The sequence below is a fragment of the Melanotaenia boesemani genome, chromosome 8 (genome assembly GCF_017639745.1).
Source record: "Melanotaenia boesemani isolate fMelBoe1 chromosome 8, fMelBoe1.pri, whole genome shotgun sequence".
Lineage (NCBI taxonomy): Eukaryota > Metazoa > Chordata > Actinopteri > Atheriniformes > Melanotaeniidae > Melanotaenia > Melanotaenia boesemani.
This window is the reverse complement of record NC_055689.1, coordinates 23,326,135-23,353,579: the sequence shown is the minus strand read 5'-3', so window position 1 is coordinate 23,353,579 and position 27,445 is coordinate 23,326,135. Positions and strand designations below refer to the sequence as shown.

At 37.5% G+C, this 27,445-nt stretch overlaps 1 protein-coding gene across 3 annotated transcripts in view; it reads left to right on the top strand.

Annotated features, from left to right (window-relative positions):
- Window positions 1-27,445, top strand: part of LOC121645057 (RNA-binding Raly-like protein) — a 57,665-nt gene that overhangs the window by 13,574 nt on the left and 16,646 nt on the right. The window contains exon 2 of one of the 3 annotated variants that reach the window (XM_041993354.1): window positions 10,943-11,217. In XM_041993354.1, the coding sequence (XP_041849288.1) occupies window positions 10,962-11,217 (256 nt within the window). In that variant the 5' untranslated portion in view covers window positions 10,943-10,961. Of the gene's footprint in view, window positions 1-10,939; window positions 11,218-21,198; window positions 21,343-27,445 lie in introns of those variants that run through there. The other 2 variants (XM_041993353.1, XM_041993355.1) reach the window with 2 other exon arrangements.

Below are 27,445 nucleotides of genomic sequence, written 5' to 3'. Positions count from 1 at the left end.
CTCCTCCGTTCCCATTTTTTTACAGAGTGTTGTTAAAATAGAGGGGACCCTACGGGGGGTTAGGGTTTAGATAAACATGGCCCTGTCCCAACTTTTTTGAGATGTGTTTCTGCTGTCAAATTCAAAATGAGCTAGTGATTTTCATGAAATGGTAAAATATCTTACTTTAATATGTTTTCTAAGTTCTACTGTGAGTAAAACACTATTTTATAAGATTATCAAATCACTGCATTTGATTTTATTTACATTTCAAACAGCAGAGTTGTACTTGGTCATGCATCACAAGTACTTGGTTGAAGTTATGAAAACATTAGAATATACAATATATTTTCATTTCATTGTATTGTTGAATAATTAGAGACATTGCATTAAAATGCTCTACAGAACTGGCTGATTTGCATTTTTTCTGAAGGTTTTTGCATAATCTTACTGACAAACAGACAAACATGCAAACAATAACAGTGGTTACATATGTCTGCCATGGCTCTTGCCTTGGCAGAGAAATAAAGAAAACATAATCTCTGGAAAGCTTCACCTCTCACTGCATGCATGACTGAATGGTGAAAAGTCTTAATGTGGCAGCTGAGTTTCTCTAAGAACCCCCCCAAAAAAATCTAATGGTGATGCATCAGATGAATTTATCCTGAGTGGGACCTGAATCTCTGAATCTAACATCATTATAAACAATGAAATAGTAACAATGATGCTTCCTTCAAAACCAAAATTGTTATCAGGCGCAATGCTGGATTATCCAAATGGTATTATGGGGATGGGCCTACGTCTACTTGGTGCCCACTGGAAAGGAAACACCGTCTTCTGATCAGACGCTGCACTTGCCAACAGGCATACAGGCAAATGCTTGGACCCTCGGGCCAGAAGTACCGGCCAAGTTTAAATCACAACAGAGCAGAGACAATGTGAAGGGTTTACAAAGACAGTGGTCGACCGATGGCGACCTACATGAAGGGGCCCCATACACATCTCAGTCTTACCTGTGAGTAGCGTGGCTTGTTAAGGTGAGAGCGGTGAGAGAGTTTATCAAAATAAGGAAAGGTTATCTGTTATCTGTTATCTGTCAGTGAGAAAAGATAGTAGAAATAACAGGAAGAGCAAAAGATATTAAGACAGTGGTAAGTAGTGCAAATAATACAGAAGCTAATTTAGCTCAGAGCGGCTCGATATGTCCAGAGGGCTGTTTCACTAAACTGAGATAAGTGATAAAGCTAAGATTTCCTGGTTATCCTGGCTGAACTTATTCCTGATTTGGCCTCACACAAGCAGTAACACATCGGTTACCGTGGAAATGTATCCTGTGCAGCTAGCCTGCTCCAGACCAACATTCAGGCTTTTTTAATGCTGCAGCTGTTTACCACTTCCAGTCAGTAATAACTCCAGTTTTAAAATGATTTCATTTATATTTTCATCTATATTTATATCTATATCTATATTTAAAGTCACAGCGACAGCAAATTCTATAAACGATTAAAAAGATATAAAACATTCAAGATTCAAGAGATTTATTATCATTTGCACAGTATAACAACAGTTTAACATTGTGCAATGAAATTACTTCTGCTTGCACACTCCAGAATGTACAAAATTAAAGCACAGTATTTACAAATAAATAAACAAATAAATACTCATGGCTGATAAATTCATTGATGAACATATTGATGTTAGATAAGCAGACACCTAGATCACTGGATTACTGATTAATGTGAGATGATCAACATGCAGATTGCTTTCATGATCCAGCAAATTATAACTTTTTTTTGTTTTGTTTATTTGCTCCAAGTTTGAAATAGACTTTTAAAAGTAATACCCTCCAGGTTTGCAAAGTTTAAATTGTACAGTTTGTTAAATTTAAACTACAATGTTACTGTGCAAAACACTTCTATTTCAAGTTTCTGGATTTCCAGGTCCACTTTCTTCAGGTTTCTCTCTAACTGCTGTATTGAGATCCACCACCTGCAGGTGAGCTAGTTTTTACATGTGTGGTGACAAGACATCTGACTACCTGTGAACTCTGTCCGCCACATGAAACAGCTTGATTTTACTACCTAGCCTTTCACTTCACTAGAGATGTGACGTTCATGAACGAATCGATTCTTTTGAACAACTCTTTTAAATGAACGATGGGAACCGATTCACAGCTGTGAGCAGTTCATTTGTGAGCCATTCTTTTTATATACAAATTTTTGACACTGCCTTCACGAAAACAAATCAAATCAAATTTTATTTCTAAAGCGCTTTTCATACCATAGGCAACACAAAGTTCTTTACATGATTAAAAACATCAGAATAAAAACACTCAACGAAATCTTTCACACAGTCACACGCACACACGCAAAGCCCAGCCCCAACCCTCTTCCAGCTAAAAATGACTGAATGAATAAATAAATGAATAAATAAGTAAATAAGAAGTAGTTTGAGTAAAATGAAAATAAAATAAATAACATGTGACATCATAGAAGTCTGATGTCCAACACGCTACATTCATGTGAAGCATCTATGGGCAGAGAGTTTTGTTTGGTAAACAAATACTGTGAATTCTATCCAAAACATTTACTAGAATTTGCACTGACCACTCAGGTTTATTTATATTTTGATTGTTTGTCATTCTTATATACTGTGAAATTTTGTAAGATATTGTGAGAATGAGCCAGTCTTTTGAATGGCTCTTTGAAAGGAACGGCTCCTCAAGATCCAGCTTCCTTCAAAGAGCTATAAATCCCATCTCTACACTTCATTAACTAATGCTGCCTTCAGTTAAACATATAGTTTATTGTTAATGTACTTTCTTGCATTTATAAGTTGGTCCACTGCTGTCTGCAAAAAAATTCAGTTATATTTTGAATTTCATCCATTATTCTCTTTACATATAAAGTACCAGGCGAGTACGAGGCGACACTGTAGATAGTATACAAGCTCTTAATTTCTTCAAAGGTGACCTCTCCAAAGGGAGGAAATCTCATCCTCCACACAACCCCTCACATTCGCGGTGCTGCTGACATAAATCAGAATTTAATGAAACCACTTAATGTTAACATATCAGTTAGTACTGTCATTTAGCTAACACCTTTTGGATTTATAGCTGCTAATGCTACAAGGTCTGTTTTTACCAACAACGTGAACTCCCACGAGTCTTTGCAGTTGCAGTTACCAAGAATGCTACAATATTATGTGATTTAATTCTTCACAAGCCTCCATCACTAGTTGTTTCTCACTTGGGGTGAAATAAAATTAAATTAAAAATACTTTATTAATCCACTGAAGTGAAATTATAAGGTTATTTATAAGTAAGGAGCAGCAACTTTTCCATGTCGGCATCATTTAATCTTTGATCAACCTTGTGGTCTTTTGAAATCAGCCGTGAACCTACACTTAGTAGATTACTTCCACCTAACTTGACTTAGTCACTCCTTCTCAGCCTGGCTTGGTGTTTTTGAAGCCAGGATGTTCTGACAAGGCTTGCTCAAGCCCTGCTACCATCTCCTGTCCTGAATAAATTAATTCTACTTTTGTGAAACAGGCCCCTGGTCCTGTTAAGGTCCTGATTGTCACAAGGCTGAAAATAAAAACATAACTTGGACAATATCAAGTTCAAGCTAAAAATGCTGAGTTATAGATGTTTTAGGAAATAAATATGATAATCCACCACTAAGGTGTATGAATGGGTTACTAGAAATACAGTTTGTAAGTGGTTTTATTTTATTTTCCGGGTGTGTCCAATAGGCTTTGTGCTTCTGAAAACTGTATTTATTTATTTTTTATTTGCTACATGAAGTTTCTGTTAATGTTCTGTTATTCTGATTAATATTCTAAAGAGTCATAAGGCAGGCTTCACCATATAGTTTAATTTTATGTTTTAGAACCATATTAAATCATATCGGCCTGTTTAGTGAAATAATAATTTTAACAGTTGAAGTATAAATAAGTATAACAACAGTGAAAGCTGCCAAATAATGTTCAAAAGTTGCATTTCAGCAATTTACCCACAACAGAAGTCTTTTATATAACATGAACATCATTAAAATGACAGAATATCATAATATAAGGAAAATGAATGCTGGTTGAAATTTTGCCTGTGATACGTGAATCAAGGCAGGAGCAGCACATCCTGTCACATCCACCATATGGAAGGACTTGAAAACTCAGGAAATGGGAAACAAAATGAACACTACAATAGTTACAGAGAGGAGAGATCACCAGACAGTTTTATTGTCCTAGTCAAAAAGAAAAGAAAAAAAGAAAAAATCTCTGGCAACTTTGCATTATTTTACATTTAATATCAGGTACATCGAAGTTTTACTTCGGCTGAACTTTAATGTTTCCGTCTTTTTATCACAAGGAGAGAAGTAGAGGGGAAAATTGGAGAGACACATATAGAGAGGCAGTCCTGGAAAGCTGAGGAGAAAAAGTAAACCAGGAGACAGGAGATTAGGACAGAGACAAGATCCCTAACAGACAGAGCCAGGGGATGAGGACAAAGACAGGAAAGAAACATTTACAGGTATGAGTGTGTGTTTGTGAGTGAATTATGGTTGAATGAGATTTTCCGACCTGCACAGGTGGAGGTGAAGCAGCAGGTATTTAGCCAGTAAGTTTCAGTGCAGCGTTTAGTGTGTGGCCCTGATCAGGCATAAAAAATGCCTTCCGAATTTCATGACCGTCTATTCAGTAATATTGATGCGATATTTCAGGACAATTCTATTCTATTCTATTCTATTCTACAGTCATTTAGCAGACGCTTTTATCCAAAGCGACTTACATTTGAGAGGAAGAACAACACAAGCATGAATTCAAACAAGATGGGACGTCATAATTAAGTGATAGTCAGACCGCTTTTGAGTCCAGTTGGACCCAGGTGCTGACAAGACTGAAAGACCTAACACATACTGGTAGAAATGTTAAGATTGATAACAGAAGCAGATGAGGGTGAATGTTTGTCTCTGATCAGCTGTTCATAGATGTGATTGATCTTGTGATCACTTGGAACTCGTTCGCTGTACAAAGAAGAGAATTACTTATAAACCTGTCTGTTTTTTTCACGTTTACCTGGGAATTTATCTGTCCTTGTATTTAAAGATACCATGGAGAGTTTTAGCCATGAATGGTGATGTGCAGCTGTGGATTACAGGGGTTTCCACATTGTTCAAATGTGGTAGAAAATGGAAAGTTACTGGCAAATAAATAATGCTGGTTTATAAATGTTTACTTTTTTCTAGTTAAGTAAAGAAAAGCTTGCTAAGTTCTCTAGATTTTCTGTTTTGATTCAAGCTTCTCTGTTTCTACCAAAAAGTACAATTATAAATCTAATATTTTACCTGATTACAGCCTGCATTTTAAATACTTGTAATTGAAACATTTCAGCTAATATTCAATAGAAAAAAAGGAACAAATGCATTGTCATTCAGCATTATATTCCAGCTTTGAAAGAGTCTGTATCGGGAAACTCATATTTTCTCCTATTAAAGCTATTTAAATGCTCTTTTGCTCGCTTAATCACCCATCAACCACCTAATGGCTTCACTTCTGTACATTTGAATCAAAAAGGCCGTTCAGTATACTTCCCATTCATCAGCCTCTCATGAGTCAAACTGGGTGTCAGAGCTGTTGAGGCTGAACAAAGGTAGAGATGGAATGAATGAGGGGTCAAAGTTTGATTGGACTGACAGTACACTGCTGGCTTTTACTCTGCTATGCCACTAATTACAGCAATTAACTCTTAAACATTCAATAACTGCATTATGGAGCTTTCTGTAGTGTTAAATGATCTTTCCTTCTGTGTCTTGCAAAAGGAGATTTTTTTTTAAAAGCAACATTAAAAGCAACATGGGGGATTGAAAATGGATTATGTGTAGGTGGAGAGAAAGGGTGGAGATAAAGAAGTGAGAGAGAAAAAAACTGACATGATTTGACCCATACCACATATGTGTTGTATATCTGTGCTAAGGTTTATATGTCATTTTATTTATCTCACATCATTAGCAGCACTGTGTATATCCATCCATCCATCCATCCATCCATCCATCCATTTTCCGACGCTTATCTGGAGTCGGGTCGCGGCCTAAGCAGGGAAACCCAGACTTCCCTCTCCCCGGCCACATTCACCAGCTCATCCGGACGGATCTCGAGGTGTTCCCAGGCCAGCCGAGAGATGTAGTCCGTCCAGCACATCCTAGGTCTTTCCCGGGGCCTCATTCCGGTGGGACGTGCACGGAACACCTCACCAGGGAGGCATCCAGACCAGATGCCCGAGCCTCCTCATCTGGCTCCTCTCGATGTGGAGGAGTAGTGGCTCTACTCTAAGCCCCTCCTGGATCACAGAGCTTCTCACCCTATCTCTGAGGGAGAGCCCAGCCACCCTGCGGAGAACACTCATTTCGGCCGCTTGTATTCGCAATCTTGTTCTTTCGGTCACTACCCACAGCTCATGACCATAGGTGAGGGTAGGAACATAGATCGACCGGCTGCGAATTGCTTCAGTGAGAGCTGAAGATCACGGCCTGATGAAGCCAACAGAACCACACCATCCGCAAAGAGCAGAGACCCAATCCTGAAGCCACCAAACCAGATCCCCTCAACAACTCGACTGCGCCTAGAAATTCTATCCATAAAGGTTATGAACAAAATCGGTGACAGAGGGCAACCTTGGCAGAGTCCAACCCGCACTGGAAACAATTCTGATTTACTGCCCGCAATGCGGACCAAGCTCTGACACCGGTCGTACAGGGACCGGACAGCTCGTACAAGCGAGTCCGGCACTCCATACTCCCGGAGTACCCCCCACAGGAGTCCCCGGGGGACACTGTGGAATGCCTTCTCCAAGTCCACAAAGCACATGTAGATTGGTTGGGCAAACTCCCATGCCCCCTCAAAGACCCTGAAGAGGGTGTAGAGCTGGTCCACTGTTCCACGACTGGGACAAAAACCACACTGCTCTTCCTCAATCCGAGGTTCGACTAGCTGGCGGACCCTCCTCTCAAGCACCCCTGAATAGACCTTACTGGAGGAGTGTGAGCCCCCTGTAGTTGGAGCACACCCTCCGGTCCCCCTTTTTGAAGAGGGGGACCACCACCCCAGTCTGCCAGTCCAGGGGAACTATCCCCGATGTTCACGCAATGCTGCAGAGGCGTGTCAGCCAAGACAGCCCTACAACATCCAGAGCCTTAAGGAACTCTGGGCGGACCTCATCCACCCCCGGGGCCTTGCCACCAAGGAGCTTTTTAAACACCTCAGCGACCTCAGCCCCAGAGATGGGAGAGCCAGCACCAGCTACCCCAGACTCTGCTTCCTCATCAGAAGACGTGTTGGTGGGATTGAGAAGGTCTTCGAAGTATTCCTTCCACCTCCTCACAACGTCCCGAGTCGAGGTCAGCAGCCCCCCATCCCCATTGTACACAGTGTTGACGGAGCACTGCTTTCCCCTCCTGAGCTGCCGGATGGTGGACCAGAATCTCGAAGCCGTTCGGAAGTCATTCTCCATGGCGTCATCAAACTCCTCCTATGCCAGAGTTTTTGCCTTAGCGACTTGACTTAGGACTCCCCCTTCAGCTTGACGGCATCCCTTACTGCCGGTGTCCACCAACGAGTTCGGGGGGTTACTGCCATGACAGGCACCGACGACCTTACGGCCTCACCTGGGACATAATTGAAGCTCTGCCAGAGATGGGAGTTGAAACTCTTTTTTTGACAGGGGACTCTGCCAGACATTCCCAGCAGACCCTCACAACACGTCGAACTTCGATGATCGATATATATATATATATATATATATATATATATATGTCTTTTTGTTATATGATGCTTACTCTTCAGAATGGTTTACAAATAACAAAAGGACATAAACATTTAGTGAAAACATAATTACTCATTAAAATATGAGCACAACCAGCAAACCACAAACTTAATGAACCAACTTCATCAAGAAATTATGTCTCCTAAGACAAACCTGTAACGACCTTTAACAAAAACACTATAAACCCCCAAAATGACCACATTTAGTAAGCTGCATTTGATGATATCTTTATATATTTTTTATTCAAGTATTGGGTTAAATTCATTTGCAAATCATTTTGTTTTTGATTACATTCTGTACGGCATCTTAATTTAGACAACAGTAGAAATTATGTTTTTTATTAGTAGTCTTTGCTTGCAGACTAGAGGATAAACACCACTCTTGGGAAAAAAAAATTACCCCAGAAAATGGTTGTCTTAGTGTAGCAGAAAGGATCCACAATCCATCTATTGGACACAAAGCCACATACCATCACCTGCAGAGCACAAAATAAAACATGATGAAAACATGAACAAAATAAAAATGCAGGGCTTGGCACATGAAATGGTCTAGCTGCAGGTTATGGTGTCACACAGAAGATGACCACTCCAGCAGCAGAACATATGAAATAATGTTACCTCTTAAAATTAACAGGTTGGTTTTATCATATAGAAAAATAGATCCTCTAAATCTTCACAACTGAGAAGCTGGAGCTGTATTGCTTAACATAAAGGTGAATTTAACTATAAATGCCAAACATCAAGATATTCACCAGTATGGAATAGCGACTAACGACCTACAAGTTTTCTTCTCCTGTCAGAATCTCTTAGTGACACTTGATGATCATCCTGAGGCTCATTAGTCATACAACACATTTTCTTTCCTCAAACTCATTACATAATCCTGTTTAGTCTTTATTTTTCATAAAGTATGTCAACTCACAGGGTCAGTGACTGTGACACATCTGACATGCCATGGTAAATTATTATTATTATTTTTGTTTCGTTTTTCCCTGAAAGTAATAAACCAGCCATTGGTGGAGATTTACAAATCCTTTACCTACTGTAAACCTACAACACATCACTGTAAAATACTCAAAAGCAGCAGAAATCACACATTCAAAAGTACCTTAATGCTATTACTTGTTCTAGTTTAAACTGGTCTCTGTGGTTTATATATTATTTCACAACATTATATGTAATAAAGCAATAGAGCCATAGTACACTTTATATTTATCACATACTAAAAGCTGACATTACTACATGAGATTATGGAAATGACTTTTTTTTTCTTTATTCTTTGTTTCTGTTGATTGATGTCAAACCTATGCATTTAAATGTGGGCACCTAGAAACAAGATACAATGAAATATTTTGTTTATTTTTACCCATGAAGTGTTGTGAACTGGGAGCAGAAGGCTTTAATAGCTGGAAACACTCAAGGATTATTGTGACATCCACATGATGCTATTTTCATATGTGAAAATACAGTTCACATATATAGTGAGATTTATCAGATTTACACATCTGACTCACAGCTGCCTCCATGTTCCAGAGTTCCTGCCACCTCCCGCTGGCAGCAGTCTGTCTCAGCCTCCACAGCAAATGATTCAGATGCTGAAATAAATATGACGTGAATCATTTATCTCAAAAAAGGGAGAACTTTTTGTAGTTTAAGTGCCAAGCCAAAATTTCACCTTTCCTGCTCCCTAAATGTGATATTTTAACCCTTTCCTTATTATTGTGGTTTTATAAACTAAATTTCTGTGGATTTTATTTGGTAGCTATTACAAATGAGTAACTGTTTTGTTACTTGATAACAATACAGATCAAGTACGAACAGCAGGAAATGTTTAATTCAAAAGCACATTTAAAATCAACCTCGGTGACCAAAGTGCTGTACAAGCCACATAAAAACAATCCAAAATGAGCCATAAATATAAATTAAGATGTAAAATTAAACACCACAGTAAAGGCCAAGATATCCTGCTCAACCCGAATTAAAACCAGCAGGCGGAAATTTGTTTTCAGCTATGTTTTAAAAATGATCCACGGTCTGGGCAGCTCTTATCTGAAAAGGCAGGCTGTTGCAGAGATTAGAGGCCGCCGCCAAAAGGCTGTGCCACATCTGTTCTTGAGCCTGGATCTTGAAATGTCCAAGAACAGTTGGTTTATGGACCTCAGTGTCCTGGCAGGAGTTTGGGGCTGTAAAAGTCTGGATAAAAAGGAAGGGGGTTATGCTGCAGAGAACCTTTAAAATAAGTATTAAAACTTCAGACTTGATTCTGAAAGGAAGGCCAGTTTAGGTTGATATGCTCACACAGTTTCCACTTATCAGAAGGCGGGTTGTTGCATTTAGTAAAACATGTAGGTTAATAAAAGGGTGACAGATGAAGACTAACACAGAAAGAATTACAATATTTAGAATTAGGGGGAATGGAGGCATGCATTACTGTCTCAAAGTCATGTAACGGGAGGAAGCCTTTAATTAACTGATTTAGTTCTTCAATATTATCCCATATCTAATCTGATTGGTTGACTTTCTGCTTTTCTCTTTTATAGAAACCAACTAAATATTATTTGGTTTGGCAAAAACATTTTAAAAGATGAATTAAGAAACAGATGAATCTGAAAGACAATAATATCCAAAATAGGGAAATCCAAAGTTAGTTGGGCTTTATTAAGCTACTGTGACATATATCAATACTACCGTGAAACTAACATTGTTTGTTTTCTCAGTTTTTTAAAGTGTATTTTGTAGTAACTTGTCATTTTAAAGTACTTAGAAAATAAGTACTCCTGAGACATTTTTTTTTTTTGGGTAAAATGCTCATCTTATTGTCAAGATCAGTTAAAGATCAATCAGTGATTAAAAGCCAGATCCATCCTCAAATGCTTCACTATTTTATTAACACATTTTAAGTTAATAAAATGTAAATAGTTTATTTCCTTTATTTATTTATTTATTTATTTATTTATTGCACATTCAGTAGGGTTTAAATGGATTTAATTCTCCTAACCTAATTAGAGTAAAACCTTGCAATTATTTGCAGGATATTTACCACTCCTACCCTGTGTTTAGATCCCACTGCTGCTCTCTTGTTTGGCTTTCTGCGTGTGACCCCTGCAGTCTTTCTGAGCAGCATTCATCTGTCTCCCAGCAGGCCCTGCTGCAGGACGAGGATGACTGGGAAGACCCAGACCAGCAACGTGACCAACAAGAATGACCCACGCTCCCTCAACTCCCGCGTCTTCATCGGCAACCTCAACACAGCTGTGGTGACAAAGGCTGACATCGAAGCCATCTTTGCCAAATACGGCAAGATAGTGGGCTGCTCGGTGCACAAGGGCTTCGCCTTCGTTCAGTATGTCACTGAGAGAAACGCACGGGCAGCTGTAGCTGGGGAGAATGCCAGAGTCATTGCTGGACAGTCACTAGGTAAGAAAATCTTTCTGTTTTGCTGACAGTTTAGATTACAGTGAGGCTGAAGAAAAGGCTGCATTATTTACATGTTACATCCACCCAGTCTGCACTACAGTAAGGGCTATTTCTAAAGTAGAAGTGTAATTATATGACACACAAAAATAATCCAAGATGCTGGTAAGCGTCACCTTAGATGTTGATCCCAAGAGTACACAGGATGAAAAAAATAATAAGTTCTGTAATAAGATTATGAGAAAATGACAGTTGTGTGAAAATCCCTGAATCGCTTCCACAAAGCTGAACAGACACAAACACATAATGTTAATAGTGCGTTTATTTTCTTTTGGTGCTTGATTTCACCTATAAACAGTTTGAGTCTCATGGGTTTCTGGATCTCTCTCATAGCTGCTTCATCTCTTTGTATTTAAGTGTCTGTAAAATGATTGACTGCCTCTGCAGTTGTGTATCTGCATTTTTAGCTCTTCTGGTTGTTTTCTGTTTTCATTGTAGTTTTTCTGTACCACTTTGTAGTTGTTCTGTGTCTTTGTAGTGATTTTGCATCTCTTTCGAATTATTATGTCTCTATGTAGTCACTAGTAGTTGTGTATCTGCATTTTTATCTCTTCTGGTCCTGTCATGTTCCCTTATCGTCACCCTTTTTGACTTTGTAGTTGCTGTGCAACCCATTGCAGTCAGTGTGTGTTTCTTTGTAGTAGTAATGTCTCTATTTAGTGATTGACCCTTTTGTTCATATGGCATCTGCATTTTTATCACCTCTAGTAATTTTTGCTTTCATTTATGGTAATTTTTGGCACCTTTTTAGTTGTTCTGTGTCTGTATGTAGTTATTATGTTTCTATATAGATGTTATGTGTTTCTAGTGGTGTCATTAACTGTGACTGATTGGTTGTTAGTTGTTTTATGTCTAACTATAGTCATTATATATTCTTGGTCTTTTTGCGTCTTTATTAAGTACTTTACTTTGTTCAATATTTATTGTCTTTTGATAGTTGTGCATCTTTTTATGGTGGTTTTGAATCAATTTGTTTCTACAAAAAATGTTTCTTTATAGTCTTCTGTAGTTAATCTCTTTTTGTTAGTTTGTGTATGGTCATTTTGGCCTCCTTCAGTCTTTTATATTTATGGTTTGCTGCAATTTTTTGCCTTTTAAGTTGTTTATTTTTTGTCTCCTATTTCTCACTGTAATTTATATTTCTCTTCACCATCTTCATAGGGATTTGCCTTTGAAGCTGTCTGCATTATCTCTGCCAGTTTATTTGTGATCTCTTTTGTCTCTTGTATTTGTTTCTGTTCATTTATAGCTACATATCTCTGTAGTTGTCTTTATCTAAACTTGGAACCAAAAGTAGGGCAATGTGTGTTTGATCGATTATTTCCCCGCTTTAATAATACCAATTGGTGGTGTATTATACATTGTGGAAAACCCAGATTATTTAACTTTATGTTGAGGTGTAAGGATAATGCTTCTGTGGAATGAGTAATGCAACTAAAGGTGTGGACAGTGCCCCACAATAATGTGTCAAGATTCCCTACAATATTCTTCTGTTGGCATTCACTCTTATTTTCAGTTGCTTGGTAGATTGGATGATTGCATTCTTCCACAGTGATTTTAGTAATAGAATAAAAATTTAAATAACACACCTAGTCTATTTTTAGACTTTATTTGTCTTACATTGTCAGGGATCTCGGTAGTCTGTGGAAGATCCATGTGCAGCCACAACAGCTTGGCATCTCCTCCTCATACTGGTCACCAGCCTGGTCACATATTGCTAATGGATGGTATCCCAGTCCTCAACCAGGAGCTGTTTAGAGTCAGCCAGTGTGTTTGTGTTGGTCATTCTAGTATGTACAGCAAGCCTAAGCTGATCCCACAAGTGCTCAGTTAGGTTGAGGTCTGGACCTCAACCTTGGACTCAGGGCAGGTCATTTTATCCTTTCCATTGTCAAACTCTGGAGTTGAGGACTCTAGTGCTGTCATCCTGGAGGATGAAGTTTCTGGAGATTCTGGAGATATAGGATCACCATTGGCTTCAGAATCTCATTCCATTATATCTGCTTATAAATCAGTGTCAAGTGTCTATGGTGTCAAGATATTTTCTGTGTCTGCCAAACAATAAGGTGTTAGTCGTTATGTCTTATTGAAGCGCTGACCCAGAAATGAATGATCCATCATGAAACTGACTCACAATTTCCACTGGACTCATAGCGTTTACAGAGTCTGTTATTCAGAAACATAAAACTGATAAACCTTTCCTCTGCTTCAATATTTCTCCATGCATGAGGTACTTTTGTTCTGTATTATATTGATATCCTTAATTTCCAGGTAGTTGTTTACAGAATTACTAAGCAATATATCTCTCTCATCTGGAAAAGCATTAAACAAGTGCTATCTCTCATAACAGCAGTTTTCTGTGGCATTGTACACAATCTCATTGTAGTAAATAAAATACAAGGTAATATAGAAGCAATAAATTCAAACAGCATTTCATTTAAAAAGCAAGCTATGGGTCATAAAACTGGGGTCAATACCAATAACAGAAGATAATTTCATAAACTCATATAAAATAAGCTTTACGATTGAAAATGCAATACAGATTTACTCTGTCTGAGACCTTAATGCATGTTATTTTTAGCTCCTGCAGCCTGAATGGCAAATCCTCATTTTTAATATTTCCTGAAGACCTCAAGCTACTGTCGGCCTCATGCAGTTTATGGTCAAAAATTCTGCGATATATCTGTTTTGACCTTAAATTCAACCAGTTGAATCTTAAAAATTAATCTATAAATCAAAATAAAGCCCATGTCAAGGTCTGAAATAAAGTTGGCGTTAAATAAAACACATAAGACAGAGAGGATGAGAGGAAAGTGGGAAGAGAGACAGCTGGTCAGCAACACAAAGGTAACAATCAAAGCTCAGTCCACACGGGGGTTTAGCAGATCCCTGTAAATCCTCCTTATATTACTTATTGATTGACTCAGCCTCCTCTGTTGAAAGTAAAAGTACTTCACTAATTCTCATTTCTCATTAAATATGAATAAGAGTGCTGCAGGGTCATGTCTGTAATTCAGCCTTGAGTTTGCCTAGTTTCATGCATTTTTGGCTGTGAAATTATGAGTAGAAAAACTGCAAAGCCAAGTTGTGTTCACCGTGTACATAATTATGTGCCTCGGGAACTATGAGCTGGAGAACTTTGTGATGGATGGCTAAAGTGAAACTGTCATCGCTGCAGTAATCAGCCTCGTTCTGTGTTCAGATATTGTACATGTCTTGCATTTTTTTTATAATTTTTTCTATCATTGTTATTAATGATTACAAATGGAAGCAAATCCTCCCACAAATTTCTGCTATCTAATGTAAATGCCCATCACAGGTTATAGCCTAAACTTTTAGGTTTCTGTTATTAATGATCACAACCCTTATTTTTGTTGAATCTTTCTTTTACTGTGTAATATAAGAAAGATGATACTGATCAATATAATAGTAATGAAACTAAATAAAACCATGACCATGAGATTAAAAGCAACCACTGTTGTGTTGTTTTAATTTTTATGCTTCCTGAAGTGTTTTCTGTTTCATTGTTATGGTTTTTACAGTGTTGCTTTCTGGATTTCGTTGTGTTGTCTGTTTCACTGTTCATGGTTTTTTATTTGTAGCTCTGTTTTTTTGTATTTATTTATTTATTTTATTTCATTGTCAAGTAGTCTGAAATGTTTTCTGTTTTGTGGTTGTTTGTTGCCAATTTTGTGCCCAGCATTTAAGTGCCACCATAGAAAACTGTGAACCAGCATCATTACCACCCCAGTCCACTGTCACAGTACCAGAAACAAGGCACATGATGGACAGATCTCCAGTCCATCGCTGCAATTTCACAAATTCACTTTGTAAATCTGGGAAAGATGTTATATTTCATGCTGCCTGTTTTTCTGCATGCATTTTTTTCTCTGTTTCTCTCATGTATGTTGTGAATTATTAATAGTAAAATAAACCATGACCATTCTGACATCTCATACCTGTATTAAGGCTCTCTTGCCCGAGCCAAACTGTTTACGAGATGCTTCTTCCTTGCTGCTTATGATCACCTATAAAAAGCTTTTGCATTGACAACAGGAATAGGAGCAAAATGCACTGATGCTCTGGAACAATAGTTCAAAAGTTTAAATTCTTGGTTTAAAAGGTTAAATTTACTCATTTTAAATAAATAAAAATGAGGATGACTGACTTTCTGACATCTTCAGCCTCCTCTGCTTCAATACGTGTGAAATGTAATCAGTGTTTTTTGTTCTTCATCCTTAATACTTTCTCCTATCCACAATGCATGCAGTTTTCACATAGAGCATATTCAAAGCAATGCGGACATTTGGGCATTCACTGTCAGTATTAGGCTATAAAAATATTGTAATTTATAGTAAAACTGCATGTTTGTTACCACTGTAATGGTCAGGCTATAAAACCAATATCACCATATTCAAAGATCGCACTATTTATTTGGAGTTGTGTCATAAATTAAGAGATGATAGAAATAATAAACTGTGAACATAAAGTCTGTCCTCAAAGATAATTCTTGCCGATCAGTCTTAGCTTTAAGTTTTGAGCTGTAGCCAGAAGGTTCACTTAGCACAGGACTTGGAGCAGCTGGTATGGTTAAAAACAAAACAAAAAAAGGAAAAAAAATCTGTGAAAACGTCTACTGCTCCTTTAAACTACATTGATGGAAGTGATGAATCTATACTGCTTCTGTTTCTTGTTTAGTGGCAGCTGTGGGGTTACCAGGCAAACATCTGTCTCAAGGGACTCAATTTGCCTCACAGCTATGTGTGAAGATCACAGAAGTTGGCTGTTTTTAACACCTCTCCTTGTGTTTAAAATAGCTGAACATACATGTTAATTAGCAAGCTTCAGAGCCAGCACATTTTCAACTTTAACCACACCCAGCTAATAATATCAGTTCACACTATTTTTCTTTATGCAAAACTAAATTAAGCTAAGGTGGCTAGCGGCTAGCTTCAGCTCTGCATTTGCCATGCAAAGATGATGCTGGAGTCTGTCAGCTGCCTTTAAAGCTGCATTTCAGGTCTTTGCTTCAGTGTAGATCCACATATCAGACATTATGGTCTGAGAAGTTATTCATTTGCTGGCCCTAATTAGAGACATAAAACATGAATCACAGACAAGCACCATAGTGTTTTTTCTGTAGCCACATTCACTCATATTCCCTCAGTCAGCTTAAATTTGCAAGGCCAATCTGCATCCACTTAAAGAGCTTATTCTCATTGATATGCATGCTAACAAACAATATGCTTTTAGTAAAATACAGCAGCCATGTGACTGTTACTCCACACAACTGAAGTTAAAGTCAAAGCGTGTTACCAGTAAGATTTGATAAGATTTGTTTTCATGCAGCAGTCAAAGAAATAAATTCCCTTGCTTGGTGTTGCATATTGCAGCTCCACTCTGCCTTGTGAATACAGACAGTTTGTGGACACACATGCACACACATGCAATAAATAAAGTATATGAACAATGCACCATAAGTGTCAGATGGATTCTGCACGTGCCTACAGCAAATGACTCCCTCTGCTCCAGAAATCATGTCCTGTGCCTTTCTTCTCCTTCCCCTGGGAAAGTTAACCCTTAATATCTTATCTTTTAAACATGAACTTGATATTTGATTAGGCTCCTGCAGTGTGTGAAACCTGCACTTGATAAGATCTCCTGATAGTTTCTTCAGTGCCTTTAAATTACACTCAGTGAGGAGTAGAATAAAAGGGGGGGGGGGGGGGGGGGGGGGGGGCAGTTGTGTGACTGCATAACATACGACAGGAAGGTCAGAATCAAATGCATGACATCCTGGATAAGCAACGAGCAGTTCGTCCCTCTGAGGTACCACATCTCTCCATGCTTGAGTAGATTTAATTGCCAGGAGATACTGAATCTCCAGTGACTGCTTTTATTTCTGAAGACATGACTGGATAGACCACAAGATGACTTTAAGTAGTTAAAGCAAATAAGAGTGGCATTCAGTCATGCTGGTGGTAGCGGTCCTGGGGCGGCAGCTATTTAACTTGTGATGAAGATGCCTAGTGGTGATGAAGAATGCATGAGTTCATTCCTGTTTCTACAAGTCCCCTTTCCTTCTTCTAATTTCTGCCTCTGTGGATAAAATATGGACATAGATGCATTGATATTCCTACCCTTATATTTTTTTTATGATTGTTGGGTCATGGTGTGTCAGAGCGCTGGTGTGACTGGTTTCTGGTGGTGTTTGAGCGCCTCTCTGTGGTTAAAATACATATTGCAGAACCTCCCATTGAAGTCAAGAACTATTACTGTTTGGCTTGTTCTGTTAGGTAGATAAAGCTAATTTGTTATTGATTAAAACTCATGGAAAATGAGATTAAAATTTGGAAAAAATCATCTTTATTTTAGTGAAACAGGCGTGGTAAGAACATGTGGACCATGTATTTACAGGAAATCTGACCAAATAGATTTGGCTTAATTTTTTTAGTCTGGCAATGTATGAACTGCTACGGAGGATTAAACAAACAGACAAAGGCAAGTTATAATATACACAAAAATAATTAAATAAAGTCAATGCCAAAGTAAATTAAATTGATTAAAAGATTTCAAACTTCTGCGTTAACTCTTAATTACTAACTGAACCTTCTCAGCATGATAGCTGTTGAAATACTTTGCTTACACGTTCATTCATTTCCCATATGCATGAACACTAGATGGTGCTGAGAGCAAAGCACTGAGACCAGTATGGTCCCTCAACATGTTTCATTCATTTGCATCCTCAGCAGTCAAGCAGTAAAACCTTGCATGCGTCCTGTGCAGAATATAATCACACTGTTACATTTACAAATCATATGCCTTGACATTGCATTTTCTCTAAAAGTTTTCAATAATTATTGATGATGATGGATTAAATATAACTTAAAATGAATTAAAAAAGGCTTTTGAAGAACTTGTTTGATAGATTACCAAATACACAGATTTACTGTTATTTTATTAACTCTCCTCCAGCCTCTTCAGTCTTAATAAATACTTGCAGGTTCATTTTAGTATAGAAATCAAACTAAAAAATAGATGACGTGTGTTACATTAAAATGTCCAGCCTTAATTATTTGAATGTGTTACACCTAGCTTTCATTAGCTTTCAGTTTTGTGGACTACCAAGATGTCAGGCTGAGCACAAGAAACCACGTCACAGTAATTTGATATTATAATTACACAGCTCCATGTTCCACCGAGACCAAAAGCTGCAACAGCTGGGGAATCAGTGGGCTGCTTTGCCCCCTGTGCGCTCTCCTTTTTTAATCTGTCTCTTCAGTCCACAGCTCATCCACTTTAAATAAAATGAAAAAAAAACAAACAAACATTTGATAGATTAATTGGAGACACTGGCAATGAAGAGATGATTTGCATTTTCAGTAAATGAAAAAGTGCAGTGTGACCAAAATGGGGTCAAACATGAATTTTTTAAAAAATTTTATGGTAAAAGAAAGTAGGATATACTATATATCTTTTATATATATTCTTTTAAATATTCCTTGAATACTGAAACAATATCTGCAAGAAAGGTGCTCTGAATTCCACCAAAACTGTTATCAGTGCAGGTTGAAGAGAAACATTCATAAATCCAAAAAGTAGAAATGTCATATTTATGTCTCTTTAACTGTGTGATAAATAATTTGGTGCAATACACATTTCTGCTTTTTTCTATATTAATTAATTCGCTTTTTAAATGATGCCAACAAGCTGATAAAGCTATAAAATCAGCAAAGCATTTTGGCTTAGGAAGAAGAAAACTGAATTGGTCATGAAATAATTAACTGGAGAAAATACAGATACAATGCTATAGATGTGTGTACACAAAGTCTTGCTTAAGCAGCTGAATAAAAAAAAATAGGAAAAAAAGATTCAGGATTAAAAAGAAAAAGGAACAGACAAACAGTTTTATGCATGTAAACAAACATCAGTTTCGGTCTGTTTTTAGCATACATATTGGGGTTTTCATTTATGTATGGGGTAAATATTAATGTAACTAATCACTATATTAGCTTTTTTGCATCCCTTCTGAAGTCCTTCAGTATTCAGGCTTTACTGTTATCTATTGTTTGCTCTCTATAAATACATATCTGTATATAAATATGTAGAATCTGCAGGCAAGAGATGATTTATTTGGTGTCAGATGCTTTTTGGTTTCCATTTGCTGTTGACCTGTCTTTTGCTGCATGCATGTCAACACAGTGTATAGAGTAAAGGATGAGGGATATGTAGGCAGAAATAGAAGCTTGAAACCACTGGCTGTCTTCCAGCATTTTTTCCTTTGAATTTATCTGTGCTTGTAAATGGCTGTTGACAACCCAAGAAGTCTTTGGCAGGATACGTTGGGTAGCGTAGCTCATGGGTTCTCAAGATGACGTCACAACATCTATCCTGTCAAAGTTAATGCTCTGAGCTGCAAATCCAGAAAGAGTTCATTGTTAAATCCACATTTTCCTTCAGCATTTAGGCATCTTAGCCATGCCTGCAATTAGCTGGTTTAGTTGTCGAGCTCACAAAACTAGTTTTTACACAGTTAATATTCCTGGTTATCTTGTGAAACACTTTCTGTAACTGGTTGTCACAAGATACTAAGGTTTGTTTTCTCAAGCTCAGAAGATGATCTAGGTGATCTGAACCTAAAGTGATTGGTGAGGATCCCAGTTGGTCAGAATCTATAACAGTAAGTTAAGACATACATGTTTTCTCCCTGGCAAGACTTTCCTGAACAAAGAAAGCTCTCAGCTTACATAGTTTTGGTTTAAAATCTCCCACATTATGCTTTGATTCCACTTCATTATACTCAACCTATTTCAAGGGTTTTCAGTTCAGAAGCTTGGGTATGCATGTAGTATTGGTAAAATTTCCAGTTTCAAGGAACAAATAATTTAAGACAGAGCAAAACAAACAACAAAGATATGTACTGTACATACCAAAATGCAACTCCCTTAGCCATGAAGATAAATTTTAGAGTTTTATAAAGCAGGACCTAAAACCAGGTCATGTCCAAAATCTACTTTTCAAGCAGATGAGAGGTCATACGCACAACAGCAAACAATAAAGTCAACAAACCTAGCAAGTGGACAGGCAAAAGGCAAACCCCTAAACAAGGACGAGTACAGAAAAGAAACAACTGGCAATCTAGGCAGGTTACCTTCATGGTTTATGTTTCATGTATAATCCTAAAGCAACATCACAGTTATGCCACAGACATTTTCCCAAGTTTTGTAACCAAAGAAACAAGGTGAGTGTCCCAGTCCAAGGTGATTAATACGTCCAGTAAAGAAATAAATATTTTTCTTCTTCATTTAATTGAAAGACTTCTCAAATATTTCAATTGTATTCTTCCATCTGTAAAAACAGAGCTTGTTATTTTGCATATTTACACAGAATATTAAAATATTTAGCCAGCAAAAGCAAATTATTTACAAGAAAATAATTTTTCTTCTTTAAAATCCTACCGACAACATTTTTCCAGATAACATAAGAGCCTGCAGCAATAAATATTTTTTGGGAAATACAATACTAAGCAAACACAGGAAATGAAAGTTCACAGATATACAAAAACTGGGTATTTGAAATAAAAAAGACAAGAAACACAATCCCCAAACAACAAATAACAAGTTTAAAACTTGTAGCAAGACACTTTCTAAATAGTTAGAAACTTGAAAAAATAAATAAAAACAAACAAACAAACAAATAAATAAATAAACAAACAGAATCCTACGAATATGTCAGCCATTCTTCATTTATTAATCAGTCTATTTATTTATTAATCTCTCTATGAAGACGCATAATGAACGTGTTTTGTTATTTTTAAGGAAGACAGTAGGACTGTAGTTGACTTTCTGCAGGCTGTAGTTCCCATAGTTCCCCCCGGAGTTCCCCCCGGACCAGGTTGGTAAATGGTACGGTCCGAGGCAGCTCGGCTCGGGAGCTGCGGATGCTCCGGCGGCAGTCCGACAGTTGACGGAGCAGGAAAAGGTGGGGACGGCACAACTGTAGCACACTCGTCGCTTTTAATCTGTCCCGCCATGACCATGTATAAAGGCAGGCGTCGCAACCAGAGATGTAAGTATGAAGCGTGACGTTGTCGCGGAAGTTATTGTTGGCGTTTTTTTCTTTATTGTTCCTGTTGGTGAAGGGGAAGTAAAAAATTAAAAGTTCATCAACCCAGGTGCCTCGTGTGCGTCTAAACGCAGCTATAACAAACACTTTGTAGTTAATTATCACATCTTGACTTAAGTGCCTTCTCAGTGTTTTTCTGTATTTAAACATGCATATGTGTATGTATTCTAGCAAAGCTTATATGATCATTAATTGCACTGGGAGCTTCATCACTGTGATACACTGATCCAAATCCTGCAGGACAACACATGGCGTATCCAAACCAATCTCACAGTAATTATGACAACACACTTTTTTTATTTCTGTGCTTTAAGAAGCCTGTTTGATAGACTGTCTGTTGGAGACTTGTACACTGGCGGGATAGTGTTGCCCAAAGGCTGTAACGTTTAGTTTGTTGTTTGTGATGCTCTAAATCTAAATTTCTTTGTTTTGAGTGAAAATTAATATTCAGCATATAGTGCACAGTGACCTTAGAGAAAGATGAGGAGCCATTAGATGCACATGACTCTTCTAGGTTTTCTAAGAGGGACAAGTGTTTGCGTGGGTGATAAATCATTAATGGTATTAATGGCTCTTACATATTAACGTCTACTGTATATGCATGGATTTAAAATCAATGTGAGCTATTCATTTAACGAGTGTGTTTGCAATTTAAATATGAGAAGCACATGCATGTTTTGCTCACGCTGCCTCTGTTGTACCAAAGCATCCAAGTCTCTGAAGCTGATAGAACATGATGCTTTTTATTATTATTATTATTATTATTATTATTATTATTATTATTATTATTATTATTATTATACTGTAACATGAAAGAAAGGTTTAATTAGAGTTAAAGGTTTCAATAAATCCCTTATAGTGAATTGATTTGTTCTGTAAAATGTCAGGCGACAGCAGAGGATATCCATCATCATGACCGGCCATAGTTATTAGTTATCTGCCTAATGACTATCATTTGAACTGACTGTGATCATTTTTCAGAATAAGCCTGCAAAAAATCAATTTTACTTCCATAAAACTGATTGGATGAAAAAAGCAGAAACAACATATTTCAATTACTGTCTTCACATCATGTTATCTCTTTTCTTAAGTATTTTTATTGAGCATGTATTAATGTTAACATCATAAATTTGCTTCTAAGGCCAAACATCATTGGATGTAGTGATGTATTGATTACCACAACTTCCAAAAGACAGGTAGCATTTTGTTGTTTGTTCAAACAGCTTTTATATATCCAAAGACATTCAGCTTACTGCCACTCATTTCAAACATTATACAAGTGAGGAATAATTATTCCCTTAGTACGACATGAACCTCTGCTTCCCAACTTTCTGGTAGCTTGTGATGCTTTATAGGGGACAAGTGCTTGGGAGAGTCCCTGATGTTGTTCTAAGTCACTACCAGACACAAAAACTCCTATAAAAACAACTCTGGCATTTTTTAGGGTCTACCTGAGTTTAAATGAAGTTTTTAATTAAACAAATGAGACTTACATTTTTATTTTATTCATCAATATTGTTGATTTTTTTTCATGTGCAGCACTTTGGAGCCATGTTTTTGTTTTTAAAATGTGCTTTATAAATAGAGTGGATTGGATTTGATTTAGTTACATCACAACGGAGAAGTAAACTCCACCTGCTGGTCTTCAACCCCACCCATAGACGTTGTGGTTCTTATTAATAACACAAATCTCCAATTCTCTGTAAATCCTGATTTATTTTTTTACTTTTTTTGTGTGTGTGAGCACATGCACTCCCAGGAGTATCAATATCAAATATGCCTCTTTTTGCAAATAATTTTAATATAAAATGTGATGTGAAAGGTTATATTGGATTTTGCACACATGTTTCACATTTCACATCATTTCTTTGGTTTTGTTCTTTTGCCGTTGGTGTTGCAGTTTCCCGTTTCTTCAGATTTTGTGCGTACGGCAGGGTCAGAGTTGCTGTGGAGGTAGGAACATTCTCCAGCCAAGTTTTGTTTTTATAAATCCCGAAAGCTTGCTCAGGTTTTTGTATGTATACCAGCTTAATAAATGAGGACCCTGGAGAACATATATACTTTCATAAAGCCCCAAATTCAGAGGAAATATGAGCCGTCTACATTAACTTTATATATCAGAGTCATGTTCCAGAATAAGTTTGTAAAAAAAAAAACACAAAACAAAAAGAAACTGTTGGTCTGCAGCACTTTGAACTGAATTGTTTTACCAACCATGAGCAGTTCAACCAGGACTCACCAACAAATTGCATCACAAAGAGGCTCAACTCCAGAGGACTAACTTCAGACCAGGAGAAGGTAATTATTTGGGAAATTATTCAGATATTTATACATTTGTCATGTCAATACCTAATGCTAACAGCTAATGTTGATGCTAGTGACCTTTTATGAAGCTATTTTACTCTGTTAGCTTTGCTTCATTTCTTTGTTACTCTGTGATTTTTAGTTAAACAGTCGTGTCAGAAAACTTGCATCTGAGCTGGATGTGTGTTTGAGATCCTATCTCTGCAGAAACTCAGTGTAGCCATCCGTTAGCCATTAGCTGGGTGTTAGCCGTCTGTCAGGATAGGAACAGTCATCAGAGCTGTCGATGTTGGAGAACACTGAACTAAAAGGATTTAATTGACCAAATATAAATGTAAATCATCCTGAAATCACACCATGGACAGAAGTAATCACAGATCATTTAGTATAATTTAATACAGGGTTTAAATTACACAGGGAGCCTTGTTTTTGGACATAGACTGCAAAAAAACAAAAAAAAAACACACAACAAAAACTGCTACTACTGTATGCAGATGATATAATCACAAGGATCATATATAGAGACGGAAAGTTCTGTAACTCAAAAAGCAGCAAATGTTTATATGGCTCACAGCACACAACAAACAATGCCGCTGTCCATGGTGATAAAATAAACCGATAACTATGTCTGGAACATTGAATGTGGCAAATAAACACTTAATGCTGACAAATGTTATTTGCTAATTTAGGAAACATCAGGGGCCTCATGGAAAATAAAAATATAACCTGAAGGTGGACTATTTTTTAGAGCTCATCTGTAATTGAAATGCTGATTAAATATATTTTACTCCAACATCAACCTATCTGTCAGTTAATAAGGCTTTGTGGTCACACCAGGGTGTTTTTAACATCTATATTGTCCATGTGTATCTTTCAGACTGCCTGGGGGCCTTCAACTAACTGAGTCTAAAAAAGAAACTCTGAGTTAACTTACTCTGAGCTGAGTTTTCTCTGTTCCAGAAAAGTTGGGTTAGTTCAATTAAGTTTGAGTATCTTTACCCAGAGTTGGAAATCACAAAAAAAAGCCATCATCAGTGGAGCACTGATACCTGGATTCACCATGGCAACCGCTGACAAAAAGCTAATTATTTTACCCGATAGGAGGGAAGCATATGGGCAATACGAAGAGGTATTTTGGGAGCATTACTGCAGCTGCTGCTAAGGATAGAGAATATTTACCTTCATTAAAACTGCAGCTTGTGGGTTAAAATATTGGTGGATAGAACAAAATCTTAGTTTTATAAAGATTCAATCCCACTGGGGAAAACCACATTAATAAAACTTAAGATGAAGTATAAAGACATCCTTTAGAAGAGTAATTTATTGTACTGGACCATGATTGTCAATTTCTTATGCCTATTTCACATTTCATATTTCACAAGTTCAAAAGTAGACCTGTAAAGGTTATCGTGGATTTTAAGCTAATTTTGAAATTGAAATTCTCCCTGACTTTATGTGAGTGGTGTGTATGTGATGTTTTTTTTCTGCAGGACAGAATCGAAGGATGACCTGGATCTGATTTTTCTTTATCTTATCTTCAATAATCCGACACTCAGATGTGGAAGAGCTGATAAAGAGTCTGATCCCAGATGATCTCTCAGCACAGTCTGATCAACCAGACAAACTGGAGGTGATTACATGCCTAGGTTCAATCCAGGACTGGTATGAACCTGGTGGGTCCACCTACTGCATCAGGGAACTGCCAATGCAGAGTATGACGTAGGAGGACAGAACCACTCAGATTATAGAGCTCCTGTTGGCCTGAAACAGCTCAACAAGTCATATAGTGTTTACTAGTAAACGACGATCCACATTTCTATCCCTGCCATCTCATTTGATCTTTACATGTGCTGTGATAAAAATGTAAAAGAAAATCAGAAAGTTATTTAAAGTTAAATGTAAGAGAATTGTTTATTTCATTAAGACAGTGTTGCTGTATCTGTTAGTACAGTTCTGTTTCCAAATCTTGTTCATTTGAAATAAAACTTTTGTCCAAGTATTCAGCTTTCTGTTCTCTCACTGTTAGAAATGAACAGTTTAAAAATAAACAGTTGAGCTAAAACAGGGAAATATAATATATTCTGTTAACTATATTTGTACTAAAGTGACAAAGGATATAGCATTCACACATAGAAAGTGACTGTTCTTAAGGAATTGACATTTAAACACGCTGGATCCACACCAGTCTGCTTCAGACCAGGTCGAACCCCTTCTTGTGCTTCCTGGTTTTCAGCTGCTGATGTATTTGTGTGACCTTTAAAAATAGAAACTGGTAAGTGACAGGGAACTTTGAGAAGAAAATACTGTTATGATTACCACTACATCCATAATCCACCCTACCTGTGCTATCTGACCATTTCCATGAATGCACCTGTGAAATGAAAAGTGATGTGTGCTTTTTTGGCATATATTGTCACAACCAAATTACATTTTACATTTCATTTATGTTATCACATCCTCATATAAACATCTCTTTCTGAGAACTAAAAAAAAAATAGGTCCAGCCAGAATTTCAAAATCGTACAGGACTTTACTCTGACCCAGCAAACTCCTGGATGATGTATGCTGGATGAAACCTCTCACTGGGAAGAGTTTATCCGAAACTATGAGAAGGAAGTCATTCGCAATTTCTCCGCAGTTTTGCAGAAATAACTCCAGCCTCTCTGTCCTGCTGCTGCCTCCTCCCTCTGTCTCTCCTGTTGCATGTAGAACAATAATAAGCAAGTGTGGGGAGCATGTCTGAGACTGAGACAGACAAAAATCCTGGCCGACTTTGAAATTCTGGCAGGATTAATTTTTTAGCTCCGGGTAAAAGAGGAGGTCTGAGGCCTGTACTATGAAGCAGAATTAACATACCAAGGATATCTCACTATGAAGCTGGTTATCATCTCTGTGACTGAAGCCAGGGTTTTCCAATCTTGATCAGTGCAGCTCACATAAAAGAGGTGGTGTCCGCAGCGTCTGACCAATCACAAAGATAAAGAGACCCTGCAGAGCAGCCTAATTTACCATGGAGGGGCAGACAGATATTCTTCAAAAATATAAAGAATTCGAATTCACCATTCAGCCCAAAAGCAACACTGTTGCTGCAGCAACAGCCAGGATGTAAAGCTAGCAGAAAATGACTGTTTCTGATAATATGTAAATTTGTTAGATTTTATAATATCAGACAATACAAATGGACAGCACTCTGATCACTCAATTTTACTTAATTACAGCACAGACATTTCACACAGCACTTCCTCCGTGTCCTTCATTTCCGTTATATTTTCCATTTAGTATTTTTTGAGGCTTAGCCCCCCTGTTGGAGCGCATTTTTTGTTGGATTATTAATTCCTCACCATGATAGCATGAGTATTTATGCGTTCTATAAATTTATGGTTCTGCAGTTATGCTGTGTGTGACCATTATTATTGACATCATTATTTCAGACTCAACCCTAGTGGGGCTAAACGGACTTGGGAACGAGTCAAGAACAAGTACAAAAACATACTTTATAGGGGTCAGTTACAACGCTTTATTTCTTCACGCTGTCTCAGTTGTGTGGATGAAATCACCCCATTTATTTGATATTATTTTCAGCCCATCAGTTGACAAATGTAGCACACTCCATCCAGAAAATCCAGCTTTGTAGTACAGGTCTCAGCTCACATAGGTATCAGAAATGATTACATTGGATTTGCGTAGCAATTTCTGCACAGCTACACAATAAACTATGTGACCCAGTGTTCAACAAAACAAG